The following is a 14,013-nucleotide window of genomic DNA, read 5'->3' as shown; positions in this document are numbered from 1 at the left end:
TGTCTTCAGCAGAGACTTTGGAAGCCGGAACGTCTCTCTCGCCAGCTGTCCTGCTCCAGCAGATGGGCGAGCGCAATCTGTTTGTGGCCATGCGGCTGTTGACCTCACGTCTTCTCCACCTCCGGCAGCTCTGCCTGTGTGTCCCCGATCTCGCGTTCCGTCTTCCTGCGCTGCCTTCGTTCTTCTGCGCGAACGCCGCACCGTCGCTCCGGGCTGGGGACGCCGACTTCCAGGACGCTGTCTCCGACTCTGGCGGCGTCTCCAAACTGTGGGGTTTCCGGGCGGCCCTTCTTGCCCTCCGGCTTCAGCAGCAACTGTACGGCACGTGCTTCCTTCTCGCTCACCTACTGCATCGCAAGCGCCACGCGAAGGGAATGTTGTTGGCCGTCTTCCACGCGACGGCTGCGCTGATGCGCCGCAGAAGCGCCGGCGACAGGGACGAGCTTCCGGGGAAGAAGGCGGCGCTCAAGGGCGCGCAGACGGCTGCGGCCAAACCGGCTGCGGGCGTTGCGTCGTCGCTCGCAAAGAAGGGGGAGCGCGGGAGTGCGCCCGACTCGAGAAACTTGCATGCCTCCTTGCATGCGGCGCTGCAGGGGTCGGGCCTCGGTGCGAGAGGCGCACCTGCGGAGAAAGGAAGGACAGGAGGTGGGGGAGGTCGAGAACGCGAAGGGTGGATCAGCGCAGCAGCCACGCTCGGCTGCAACCATCCGGTCGGCATCTTCTGGAAACTGATCGCCTCCAGCCTCTCTGAAGAGGCCCTTGTTGCTTCTGCGCACCCCTTCTATTTGTCGGAGACCAAGGGCGTTTTCCTTTTCCCGCAGCTGTTCAGGGATGCGTCAGCTGCGAGTGGCGGCGCCGCGCTTGCAGGAGACGGCCGCTCGGGTTCTTCTCTCGCGAGAGAACCTGGAGTCAAAACCGAGGGCGAACCGCGAACGTCTGCTGGATGCGCGGCAGGAGCAGCCGCGCCTGTTCTCCCGATTGCTTCCTGGTGCTTACTCGATCTCCCTGCCACACCGGCAGCGTCTCCCTCCTCTTCCGCGCCACTAATGACCGATGCCAAAGTGGCGTCGATTGTCCCGTTCCCGTCTGGCCCTCAAATCCCGCTGTGCTGTCGCTCCGCGCCTGCCTGTTCTTGCGCAGCTGCCGCTCCAACGTGTTTGGCTGCGGCGGTGCCGGCGACCGCGCGCCCACCCCCCTTCATTCTCCCAGCCCTGCTGTGCGTTCAGGAGCTGTTGCCTCTCTACCTGCTTCACGAGCGTCCAGCGACTCCTCCCGTGACTTCCTCGCATGCGCATGCAGGCGGTGTCGAGACAGGCGGCGCTGGAGAACCGCATCGGCCGGCGCGCTCTCGCGCGTCTTCTCGCCCCGCCGCACCTGCCGCTTCAGAAGGGAAAGCAAAAACAGGCCGTGGGCACCCTGCCGCGTCTTCAGATCACCCAGGCCTTCTTCCCAGCGCGCTACGTGCAAGTTCCTTACAGGGCTCCGCCTCAGCGTCGAGCCAGAATGCAGGCTCCGGCTCTCTCGCCTCCTCTGCTGGAGGAGCTGGGCTGAAAGAGAGAGAGACAGCTCCCGGCGGCCCGGAGGGAGACGGGGCGGGCAGTCTCGCGCCGACGAGTGGGAGTCCGGGGCGCGTGCTGGCGGCGCAGGAGCAAAAGCAAATCGTCGGAAGCTGCCTGGACCTCCTGCATTTCTACCCGGGTGTCGACGGAGACACCACTCTCGCCGTCCTGCAGATCCTCCAGCACCTCACAGTTGTCCCCTCGAACGCTCTTCACCTTCTTCTGTATACACCAAAGGGCAGTCTCCTCTCTCTTCCATCGGGAGGCAGATCGGAAGAAAGAGACGAGCCGGAGGATGCCGTCATGGGTGAAGGGGACGGGGCTGGAGACTCCAAATGTGGGGTTTCGCATACGCCTTCGATCTCTTCGGCGGCCGCGTTGGGCCCCTCGCGGTCTTCGGTCTGCTCCAAGTTCCTCTCGTGCAAGCTGGCGTCTCTCCCCTTCTTCTCCATCTCCGCAGCGCTCGCGCACGCCACGTCGTCGCTCGAAACGCACACCTCTCTGCTGCCGAATCCCCCAAGGCTTCTGGCTTCTCAGCCGGAGACGCATGCAAAAGAGGGAGGCAAAGAGAATCCCAGAGTGCTCGCGAGCGGTGACGCGGTGTGCGGCGAGCGAGCAGCGAGCGGGGCCCTGGGGGGCGGCCTGGGTCTTCTCCTGAGTGTGCCGAGGACGGCGGGATGCAGCGGAATGCTCAGTCTCATCCAGCAGATCGTGTCGCATGCTTGCGAAGAACAGTCGGTCTTGGCGGCCTTCATTGAGAACGAAATCCGACACCTCTTCAAGCGGGCGCAACTCGCGAGCAGGACTTTGTACAGACGGGTAAGAGGAAGTGGGAGGTGTGAAAGAAAGAGGAGAAGAGGAGACGCGCGGAGAAAGTGGATGACGTCGGGGGGAAACCGGAGGGAGAGAGACACAGACAGAGCGGGGGAAAGAGCAGAAAAAGCAAGGAGGCAGGCGCGACAGAGGCTGAGGAGTCGAGCGGGAGAAAAGACCGGGCGTAGGAGAGGGATACACAGGTGAACGAGGAAGACGGGGCAGAGAGGAAGAGAGAGGGAAGAGGCGCAGAGAAACAGGCAAGACAGGAAGCAGAAAAAAAAGATGAGCTGAGGAGAAAGGCCGTGGAGAAGAAGCCGGGAGGATGTGGCGTTCTTGGAGCTGCTGAGGGGATCTGAAATCTACCGCAGAAAGTTGGCATACAAGACGGTCAGTTTCTCCCGCAGAGGTGCTTCAATTCTCAGTGTCCGGCTTTCCCGCTGTCGTGCGTGTGTGCGTGCGCCGCGCCTGCACATTGGGGCGTGTGTTTTTTAGCTCTCTGAGGTGTCTCCTTTGTATGTCTCTCTTCCATGGGCCCCGCCGTCTTCTCGTTCTCTGCGCGTGCAGGTTCATGGAGCCCCGCCGCCGACGGCGGAGGAGGAGAACCTGCGGCCACTGGTGCCTGCGGAGGCGATCCTCGAGACGCTCCATCCGTTCGTGCAGCGGGCGCCGGCGCTCGTGGAGCAGATTCTTCGCGCGTGCTGTCAGTTCTGTTCCACTGCGTCGGCGCCTCGCGGAGAAGACGGCGAAGGCGGGCGCGGGAAGAAGACTGCTGGCCCGCTGCAGGCTGCCGACCAGAGACAGTCGGAGGGACTCGGAGACCCCGAGGGAGGTGCGTGCTCTCGCAGGTCGGCGAGAAACGACGAGAAGAGGAGTCCGCCGTCGGCCGCCGTGACGCCCGGGCCCGAAGGCGAGCGAGGGCCGCAAGACCCGGCGAAGACTGGGGAAGAGCAGGCTGGTCCCGTCGCTTCGCAGAGTGGAGGTGTAGGCGAGGCGAGCGAGGTGGATGTCCACATGGAGGGCGCGGGAGAGGTGTTTGGGGAGAGGGATGGAGGTTCGGGGAAGAACAATCGTGAGCAAGGGCCGACCGCGGAAGAGACGGAACAGACAGCAGGGAAGGACTCTGAGAAATCCACCCTCCTGCCGCAGCCACCCGAGGCGATTCCGTGCGGGATCTACGTCGGGCACAAGAAGGGACACGTGTTCCGCCGAGGTCTCCAGGGAGTTGGCTACTACCCAGAAGGTGAGACTGAGCAGAGTGCAGGGGAGGGGAAGGGAGAAGAGCCCGTCGTGCTTCTTCGGTGGTTGGAAGACCACGAACGCCCACAGACGCATCCGCACCAGAAGAGAGTGAAGCGGCTGCTTTTCCAGGCTCGGAAGAGCCCGAGTGTCGCCGCCATTCTCATGGGTGTGCTGACCGACTACTCAGTGATGTTCTTGAACGTCGAGGCGATGACGCGCCTGGCGTCGGCGCCGCTTCAGCAAAGCAAGGAGAAGGGCGAGGCCAAAGGTTCGGAGCCGTCGGACAAGAGAGCGAACGGAGACGGCGCAGGCGATTCGAACGGACAGGATGCGGGAAAGCCCGGCGAGAACGAAAAAGCCGGCGAGAAGCGGAAGGAGGACGCGGACGGCGTGTCAGGGGCGTGGAGGAGTCTCGACGCTGTTCTCCGTCCGAGAGCCTTGAGAGAAGACAACAGCTGGGCGTCGAATGTCAGGCCCATGTACCCGTTTGCCTTGACTGCCGACTCGCTCTTCTACATCATGATTCAACTGATTAGCTCGTACCCGTCGGTCCTTCCTCTCCTGTGCAAGACGATGCCGCTTGTCTCGCCCGCTTCGTCTGGGGCCTTGCTCGACACGGGCCCTCTCCAGGAAGGCCGTCCAGGGAGAGAGAAGGAGCGCGGCGACGACGGGGCTGGTGCGCCGAGAGGCGATGACCCCGCCGACCTCGTCTCGCCAGACGGGAAAGGCAAGATGCCAGTCCCGCTCTCCGTCCCGCGGCCGCCGCTCCACAAAGGGAGAGGCGGGCCCCACCACGCGGGCGCGCCTTCGCTGGAGTCGGCTGCCTCGTTGGCGGGCGTGGACGCCGCGGGACACTCCCGAGACAACCCCCATTCTGGCGCGGCTGCGGGCGGGGCGAGTCCGGCTTCCGGGACTCCAGGGGCGGAGATGATTCGTCTGTATCTGCCGCAGTCGCCTCCGTGGGCCTTCACGAGCTCCTTGCCGTCGCTGGTTGGCGACTCGGCCTCCGCGCCCAGCGGCTTCGACCTCAGCCGCGCGCTCCTGCACTCGCACCACGGCCCGCTCTCTGCGGGGCCCGAGCGGCGCGGCAGCTGCGTGGCCCGCGGAGAGAAGAAAGAGGAGGGCGCGAATGCGCCAGGATCGGGCGGCAGTTCCACCGCGCGTTCAGGAGGCGCAGACGACAAGGAGGCTTTCGCCTCGTTCGCGTCGGAAGCCTGCGAGGCGGCTGTCTCGCCCTGTGGGGGCGGGGCGCCTGCGTCTCAGAGCGGCGCCCATAGTTCGGTCTCTTCCGCGCCTGTGCGCCCGTTTTTGTTGGACTATCTGTTGCGGGACGTCTTCTCCCGCCTGCTGACCCTCACGCTGCCGCCCTTTGCTTGCACAGACAAAACGTACGCGGCCGCCCTGGAGCTCCAGCGCGAAAAGAAGCTGCCTGCGTCTTCGCTGGCGCTCGGGAACAGCCCCGCATTGGTCGCGCTGAACCATTTCCTCCAACTCCTCGGCGCGATGGCGTGCTGCAGCCTGGAAATCCGGAAGATCCTCTTCCAGCAAGTCAGCGGAGCACTCACGTCGCTGGCGAGAGGCGTCTGCTTCGCCTCGTTCCCGGCGCTGCTCAAGAAGGGCCGGGAACGCCCCGAGAGCGCAGGCGACGCCGTTTTCGACATCGAACAGGACGTCCTGAGGTCCCAGCAGAGAGAACAGATCCAGTTGCTTGCGGCCGAAGAGCGGCGCGGCGCGGAAGGCGCCGACTGCTATGCGCTCGCCGCCGCGGTTGCCTCAGCGGCCGCCACCGGAAACAACGCCCGGGGCTCTGGGACGAAGGACGGCGCGCGAAGGGGCTCGACGCATGCGCATCTGGCGAAGGCGCTGGGACTTCCTGGTGTCGCTGGCCACCCGTTCGCGGCTTCTGCGGGCGCGTCCCTCTTCCCCGGGGCGATGCGGGGCGACAAGGAGACGCGCGAGAGCCACGCGTCGAACTCTGTTGTCTTGATGCAGTATCTCCTGCCGGCGGACTTGCAAGTCACAGCCTTCTACACGCTGTCGTCGCTGCTCTACCGCCTCTTCACCCTTCCAAAAGACCTCCCGCCAAACCCCCTGCTTCTCCCCCTGTCCTCTTCGCCCCCGCCGCACGAGAACGCGGAGGGGAACTCCAACTCGGCCAGTGCGAGTCGCGGCCCCGGAAACGGCGGGTCAGGCGCGTGCTCCGGTCGGGGAGGCCGCAGAGACGACGACGAAGAATCCGATGGAAGTGCTTCGTCGTCGAGCGGCGCGTCCTCGGGAGGACGCGTAGCCGGGTCGAGAGCGGCACCGCCTGACGGTGCGCGAGAAGGCCGAGCCGGCGGGGCGTCTAGCGGATTCCGGGAAAGGGCTGCGTCGATGCTGGACAGCGGTGATGGTGAGAGTGGAGCGCACGACCCGCGAGAAGGCCCTGAAGGGGACGCAGTGTCCCTGGCAGATGCGGGACTGCCTCCAACTACATGTTTGTCAGTGAGCAGCAGTCAAGCCTCTTCTTCGCGACACCAGGGAGGAGGGGGACGGTCGGCGTCGTCGAGAAGCACGCCGAGTGACAGTCGCTCTTCTGCTTCGCGGTCTCCAGGCTCCGGCTCGTCGGGAGAAGGAGACGGAGACCCCCCGAAGCGCCCGGCTGCGGCGAATCTCTTCTCGGGCGGCAACTGTAAAAACGACGCTTCTGGTCAGGGGGGATCGGCGCGGCCTGTGCCGGCGCCGGCCCCGACGCCGTCGCTGAAGAGCCAGTACGGGCTGTCTTTGGACGATATGCAGCGTCTCCGAGACTCGCTTTCGCTCTTTCTCTTTCAACTGCCGTTGCACAGCGAAGACGCCTTTGTCTCAGTCACGATTGCAGTGCGCTGCCTCGCGTTTTTGACGTCCCCGGAGCTCATGGGTCTGCCGGTGGCCCGCGACGCGCCCCAGAAGGACCGCGTGCGAGGCAAGGCGGCGGCGGAGAGGCGCGGGGGGAGGCCAAGCGCGGAACCCGTCAGCGCCGAGGAAGAAGATGAGGAAGATGAAGACGACGAGGAAGACGATGATGAAGAGGACGACAGTGAACAGGATGAGGACGAAGATGACTGGGACATTGAGGAAGAGCCCGAGGAGGAAGACGAAGACGGCGACGTGGCGCTTCAGTGCGAATTGTTCGATTTGGAGGACGACGACGACGATGAGGACGATGAAGACGATGAGATGGCTGGGGAAGACGATGACGAGGCGGTAGGTCTCACGGAGGACGAAGAAGAGGAAGAAGTCGACGCAGACTCCGCGGAGAGTGAAGACGACGAAGCGCCGGCAGCGGCGGGCGCGGGCCTGACGAGCACGCGGGAGTTGCCGCATGAGGTTGAGGAAGAAGAAGAGCTTCTTCGCGAAACAGGCGAAGTGGAGGAAGAAGAAGATGAAGAAGAGGATGAGGAAGACGAGGAAGACGACGACGACGCGCCGAGAATCCGGGAGCGCGGCGACCTGGATTACGAGGAACTCCTCGATGAGGAAGACGAAGACGACGAGTTGCAACCCCACGAAGAAGAAGCCCTGATGGAGGACGATGTCTCCGACCTCGTCTCCTCGCTCACTGGGGCCCGAAGAAGGCGAGACGCAGGCGACGGCGACTCCTCGCCAGACGCAAGCAGCGACGACGAAGGCCCCCCGGATCTTGGAGAAGACGAGCACGAGGGCGACGACACGGACAGCGCGTCTGACGAGGCGCCCGACTTGGCGGAAGATGAAGTAGGGGCGTAAACCTCGTATTTGCGTGCTGCGTGGATCTCACGGAAACCACTGGCTGACAGCGCGATAGGCGTGTGTGCAGAAAAATCAGTAAAAAACACAATCGATTGATTCTCGTTTTCAGACCCGTTGCCGAGTCGATACCAGCACGCACGCCTTTTCGCGTGCCACACTGAGAGCCTTGCTTTGTGCTGTGGTTTAGATGTGATCTTCCCGGCGAAGCGTCCCTTCTTTGAAGCGCGTCTCTTTTGCCTCTGTTCGGACCTCTCGTTTCGAGGTCTGCTCGTTGACGCAGGGGTTTGTCGGCGTCTGTGGGGCGATCGCTCTGGGGTGTTTCTCGCGTGCCCAACTTCGGTTGTTTGTCGGTGACCGGGTATTGCTCATTATCCTTTGAACTGGGTCTTTTGTTTAACCTCATGCCCCTTTTTTCTCTCTCGTTCTGGGGTTTGTCCGTCTCCAGATTTCGGCGGCAGGACCACATTTGGACGGTGCGGCAAGCGGGTCTGGAGCTTCTTCGACGGCGGAGACGAGCGCGTCTTCCGCGTTGGCCGTCGCGGGCACCTCGGAGGCGTCGGCAAGCGGCCAGGGAGGCGAGGCGTCTCGGGGGACTCGGCTTCGCTTCCTCGGGTCGTCCGCGGCCGGGGAGGAGGAGACAGGCCTCCCCGGCGCCTTCGCTGTCTCGGGCGCGCCTTCGGAGACACCGGGTCCGCTTCCGGGCAGCGCGCGTCCGCCCGCGTCGAGCTTGCCGGGCTTTTCCCCGGATGATTTGGACGACGAGGACGACGACCTCGACGAAGACGACGACGAGGAAGACGACGACGCAGATGAGCTCCGCTTCCATTTCCATCTCTCCGCAGACGCTCACCGAGAACTCGTCTCGGCTGTTCGCGGGGTCGTGTCTGGCCGCCGCCACGGCACAGGCCGCGACGGCTTCGACGACGAGTTCTCCGTTGACGTGCACTTGGGCTCTTCTCAGCGCTCGAGCAGCGGGCCCTTGGCGGGGCGAGTCTCCGCGGGGGGCGCCGGAGACAGAGGGCGCGACGCTGGGGCCCGCGGCTTGGGCGGCGCGGCCTCGAACTTCTTCCGGACGCATGCGGCAGGCGGAGACGGTGGCCTGGGCGGCAGCGCCGGCGCGGCGCATTTCTTCATTGGCCGAGGCGGCGGCTTCGGCGCGCAAGCAGCCGGCGGGAGTGCGCGCTCGCCGTTCTTGGCCACGCCGCAGGCCTCGGCGTTTGCGTCCTATTTGGGCAACCCCGCCGGAGGCTCTGCCGCGGTCTCGCTTCTCGGCACCCCGGGCTTGGGCTCGATCCTCGACGCGGCGCTGGCAGGCACTGCGCAGACTGGTGCGCACCCGACGCTGGCGACGCTCACGGGTCAGGCTGGGACCCAGCAGTGGACAAGTTGGGACGTCTCTGCGATACCTGCCGAGCATCCGCTGTTTTCTTCAGTGTACCGGAGCGCGAACCACACTTCGACTTCGGCCTCGCCAGCCCCGGGCGCGTCTGCTGCTGGGGGGGGTGCGCTGGGCGGCGCAGGGACAGATCGGGGCGCCGCGGCGTTTTCCGGCGCGCGCGGGAGTGGGGCTGGAAGGCCAGCGAGTGGGCGCGAAGGCCGGATCAACGAACGGTTCCTCATTCAGCACTTGCTCGAGGATCTGTCTCAAGCCCTCGGCACGGAGAGTGCCAGGACGCCGCCCAGTGGAGGCTCGACCACGCGCCGCCTCACGTCCTCGTCCTCTCAAAATCTGGAGTCACCGCGCCAAGGCGCAGCCGGCTCAGGCCGGAGCGCGGGAGAAGGGGAAGAAGGCCGACCTGGCCAGGACCTCGAGGGGAGACCGCGAAGAGATGGTGGACGCGAAGACGGCGTCGGCTTCGAGTCGCTTTACCACGTGAACTTCTTCGAAGAAGTCGAGCACGCGCACCAACAGCGCCTGGCCACCGCTGCTGTTCTCTCGCGGCTCGCCGCCACGGGAGGCAGCGGCGCCTTCCTCAGTCTGGAGGCGGTGCCGTTCCCCGTCGCCGCGACCCCGCCCACGCAGCCCGAGGACCACGAGTGGGGCGAGGAGACAGGCGAGAGAGAAGAAGAGATGGATGCCGCGCCGGCTGCCGAGCACGGGGAAGGCGCGAGCCCTGCGGAAGAGGGACAGGGGACAGACTCAACTTTGGGGGCCGGCGAGGGCGAGACCCCAGCGGAAACGGCGCTGACGGGAGCGTCGGCGGTTGCATCGGCAGCTGCATCTGCGACGGCATCGGCAGCTGCATCGGCGACGGCATCGGCAGCTGCATCGGCGGTCGCATCGGCGGCGGCGTCGGCAGCTGCATCGGCGGTCGCATCGGCTTCCACTCAGTCTCAGAGACCGGCCGAAGAGCGCGCGCTGGCCCGAGCGGCCATGGACGTGGACGTGGCTCCTTTCGCTCCGGAAGAAGCTGCTTCCGCTTCCCGAGGCAGAGAAGAAATGGAGGTCGACATGCCGGAGGCCTCGCGCGCTCCGGTTCAGGCCCCGCAGAACGAGGCAGAGAGGTCGGAGAGGACCGAGCGGAGGGAAGTGGACGAGACGGGCGAAGAATCGGACGAAAGGATCCTCCAGCGTGCGATTCAGGCTTCCATGGCCACAGACGAAGCGCCAACCGCAGACGCCGCTGCAGGCGGAAATGAACACCCCGCCACTACCTCTGCTTCGTCCTCTTCCTCGTCTACCTCCTCCCCTTCTCCTTCTTCCTCTTCTTCCTCTTCTTCCTCTTCTTCCTCTTCTTCCTCTTCTCCTTCGTCGTCGCCGGAGGAAGGGGGTGGTCCCCTTGCTCCGTTGGCCCGAGCTTTAGGACTGACGGAGGCGCAGCTGTTTGACGCGGCCGGGATGGATCCATCCTTCCTGGAGGCGCTTCCGGAGGACCTGAGGGAGGAGATCGTCGTGCAGCAACTGCGGCAATTGACGTTGCAAGCTGTCGAGCAGCGGCGGTCGGAAAACGAGAATCTTTCGGATTCTGCCTCGTCTCCGGCGTCTGCGCCCCCCGCGACCGCAGAACGCGGAGAGGCAGAAGGCGCCCAGCCGCCCGCCAGTGGAGGCTCTGGCCCCACACAGCCGGTCTCGGGTTCTCGTCGCCCCGGCATTGCACCACCGCTGAGTGAGATTCGCCGGGAATATCTCAGTGCGTTGCCGTCGGCACTGCGTCAGCAAGTGATCGCGGCGTGTCGGCGCGCGACCGAGCAGGACGGGGCTGCGCCCGGCGAAGGCAGTCAGCGGGTGGCCTCTCAGGAGCAAAGCGACGCAGGGACGGACCTCGACAACGCGACGTTCCTGGCGACGCTGGACCCGGCGCTGCGGCAGGAAGTTCTCCTCACGGCGGGCAGCGACTTCCTCCGCACCTTGCCCACAGAGGTCATGGCCGAGGCGTCCCTGCTGCGCGAGCGCGTTCTCCACCGCTCCCAGCACGCCCGGAGCGCCGGCGGGCGCGACCGCGGCGCAGCGTCGCAGGGGCGAGACGGCGAGAGAGCCCGCAGCGGGAACGCGTCGGCGCACGGCCGCGGAGACCGCGAACGCGAACGGGCGGGTCTCCAGCACTTCCTCGGATTTATTCGCGGGAACAACGCAGGCGGCGCGGGGAGCGCGAACGGCGCCGGGCGGCTGTTCTACGGCGTGGACGTGAGAGGCGCGAACGCCGCGGGGGCCTCCAGCGGCGCAGGCCAGCCCGCCTCGCGGGGACGGGGCGCGAACGGAGCGGCGAGTTCGTCGCAGAGTCGAGGCGGACCGGCTGCTGGGAACGGGGCGGCCGGACAGGCACCGATCTTTGCCTTCAACCGCGCGAACGGTTTCGACGGCGGGGCTGAGAACTTGCTCGGCGAACGCGGGACTGGCGACTTGTACTTGGCGGGCTTATTCGACTTCCTCGACTCCCAGATCTTGCAGGGCGGCCAGTTCAACTCTCTGGACGAGAACGGCAGAGCCGCGCTGGGTCGCCTGCAGAGCCGAGGCGGCGCGGCGCCCTTGTTCGGCGTCCACAGCTTCGTCTCGCCGTCCGGTGAGGACGCGGGGGGTGTGGGCGCAGCTGGCGGTCGGGGGCGGTCCAGTGAGCGCGAGGGCGCGGCCTTCTTGGGCACGCGAGGCGTCCGCGGCGGCGCGGGCCTCGGCGAAGGCCGGAATCTTGCTTTGTCTGCCTCTGGAAATCTGCAGGCGGAGAATCCGCCGTCGTCGCTCTCGGGGACACCCGCGAGCCCGGCCGGGGCGGGCGCCGACGCGCTCGCGCTCCCTCGAGGCGCCCAAGCTGCTGCCCGAGCGTTCCAGGGCGACCGCCAACTGTACACGTCCAACTCGACTCTCGAGCGGTTCCTGCAAGGCACGTGGGCGGCGATCGCCGCTGCGGCGTCCAACTCGCCCTCCTTCGGAGGCGTGACCATTTCGGGGATTCCTTCGTCTCGCAGCGCCTTGATTGTGAATCCGAGCTCTTCGACGTACCCTTCCTTCCTCATCGGAGCCGGCGTCGCGCCGGGGAACCAGGCCGTCTCTGCGCAGGCGAGCGGAGCCGCGAACCCGCTGTCGGGCGTCCCTTTGGGCCTCTTTGGCGTGCCGCACTCAGCCGGCGCGGGCCAGGTGAATGTGCTCCTGCCGCGCGCCCTTCTGGGACAGAGCAGCGGGAACCTTCTCTCGCTCTTGTCCTCTTCGATTCTCGGCGCAGGGGGGCGCCCGGCGATGGTGGCGAGTGGACGCGACTTGCTCGGCGACGGTTTGAGCTTCGCGGCGACCTCGGGCGGAGGCCTGTCCGGGACGGTCGTGACGCGGCCCGACGGCGTCGTCGACGGCCTCTCGGCGCTGAACGAGTGGCTGCTCTTGTCTCCCCCTCTGAACGCCTCGGGGCATCCGTCCTTCGCCTCTGGGCTCCAGAGCGACAGAGGCGTGCGTGCAGCGGCGGGAAGCCGCCGCGGGAGCGACGGCGGCTACGAGGTGGTGTCCCGCGGCGCCGCTGGCTTCTTGTATGGCGGCCCGTCGCGAGGTCCGCGGCCGCCTTTCCACCCCTTGGGAGTCCTGGGAATCTGCAGACTCTTCTACTTGCGGAAAGAAATGAACAGGAAACTCTTCTTCACCCTCCTCTGCAATGTCGCTTCCGCGCACCAGGACGCGTGGCACGTCCTCGTGCTCCTCTTCCTGGTGATCTGCTGGTCGGCAGCCCCGGACTGCCACGTGCACGAGTCGCCGGCGGGGCTCTCGGGGGCGTCGCCCTCGCCTCCGCTCTCCTCAGTGGGTTTCCCGCCCTCTGCGCTGTACGGGGCTCTGTTCGACGGGGCCTCGAATGCCGCCGCACTCTTCGAGCGGCCGTCCGCCGCCGCCGTGGCGACCGAGCGCGTTCTCGAGCAGCTGCGAAGTCTCCTGACGGTGTTGCCTTCTGCGTCGGCGGCCTTTGCGCATCGCATGCGCCATCCACAGGCAGTGACGCTGCGCGACATCGCGTACCCGTCTTCGCTCTCTTCCGTGTCTTCGCTCTTCGCGAAGAAGGAGGAGAAGCCGGCCGGCCCGCGCGTGGCCGCAGGCGCTCCAGACGACGGCGGGCCTTCTGGGAACGGGAAGGACGACCCGAGGAAGGGCGAGGACAAAAAGCGCGAAAGCCACTTGGGCAAGGGCGGTGGAGGGCGGAGCGGGCGCGGGCGCGGCCCAGGCGACGACCGCAGGCCGCAGGACGGCGAGGAGAAGAGTGGGAAGAAGGAAAAGGGAGGCACCAGGGACAGAGGGGCGGCAAGCGAGCGCGGAGAGGGACAGGAAGAACGACTTGGCGACGCGTCGCGGGCGAGTGATGCAACTGGAGGCGAAGAGAGTCAAGGCCCCAAAGCTCGAGGCGGCGCGAAGAAAGAAGGCGCGGTCGGTGCGCAGAACGGAGACCTTGCCGGCTCGGAGAAAGGACGCGACTCCCCATTCGCTTCAGCCGCGTGGCTGCGGAGAACGGGACGAGGAACGGACGACGAAGCGCGAGCGAGAGGAAGAGAAGACGGAGGCGCGGTGTTCGGAACCAGCCGCTTTGGCAGCGCATGCGAGGAAGACGACGCACTGGGATCGAGAAGATCAGGAAGCGGAGACGGCGAAGACCTCGTCAACGAACTGCGGAGGAAGAAAAAGCGAAGAGACTGGAACGGGGCTCTGAGCTTTGGAGTCGGCAGCGCAACCAGTGCTTCTGCTCTCTCATCAGTCGACGGGACGCGAGCGGGCCTAGGCGAGAAGAGCGGAGAGAAGAAGGAGACAGGAGTGCCGGGGACGGTGGTCTCGGCTTCTGGACCCCAAGGGGTTCCTGGGGCACAAGGGGTCAAGAAGGAAACCGAAAACAGTGCATTCGCAGCGGAAGCCTCTCTCGATTCTTCTTCTCGCATGGCCGCCTCCGGCGCAGGAGCGACTGAGCGTGCGTCGCAGACGAGAGAGAAGGCCGAGAGAGGCCAGGACGAAGAAAAGGAAGAGAAGAAGGAAGAGAAGGCTGCAACCTCAGCGGGACGAGGGTCGCGACACGAGAAGTCTGGAGCGACAGGCAGCTCAGGGTCTCAATCGTGTTCAGCTGGAAAGGCCGACGACGAGAAAAAGACGCCTGGAGACGGCGTCGAGGACGCCGCCCTCGAGTACCCTATCAACGTCCTTATGGTAAGGTCGACGCAGAAGAGGAGGGCGCGGCGGGGTGCGTCTCAGGCGTTTCTT

General features: G+C 65.8%; 1 protein-coding gene across 1 annotated transcript in view; it reads left to right on the top strand.

The window, feature by feature from the left end:
• The window catches only part of NCLIV_002120 (hypothetical protein), a gene marked incomplete at both ends in the record, with an annotated part of 30,333 nt that overhangs the window by 10,931 nt on the left and 5,389 nt on the right, over positions 1-14,013 (top strand). Inside the window, 3 exons of the mRNA XM_003879711.1 lie at positions 10-2,378; positions 2,940-7,349; positions 7,810-13,959. Of these exons, the coding sequence (XP_003879760.1) occupies positions 10-2,378; positions 2,940-7,349; positions 7,810-13,959 (12,929 nt within the window). The remainder of the gene's footprint in view (positions 1-9; positions 2,379-2,939; positions 7,350-7,809; positions 13,960-14,013) is intronic.

The sequence above is a fragment of the Neospora caninum genome, chromosome Ia (assembly GCF_000208865.1).
Source record: "Neospora caninum Liverpool complete genome, chromosome Ia".
Taxonomy (NCBI): Eukaryota; Apicomplexa; class Conoidasida; order Eucoccidiorida; family Sarcocystidae; genus Neospora; species Neospora caninum.
This window is presented reverse-complemented; position numbering and strand designations above follow the sequence as displayed.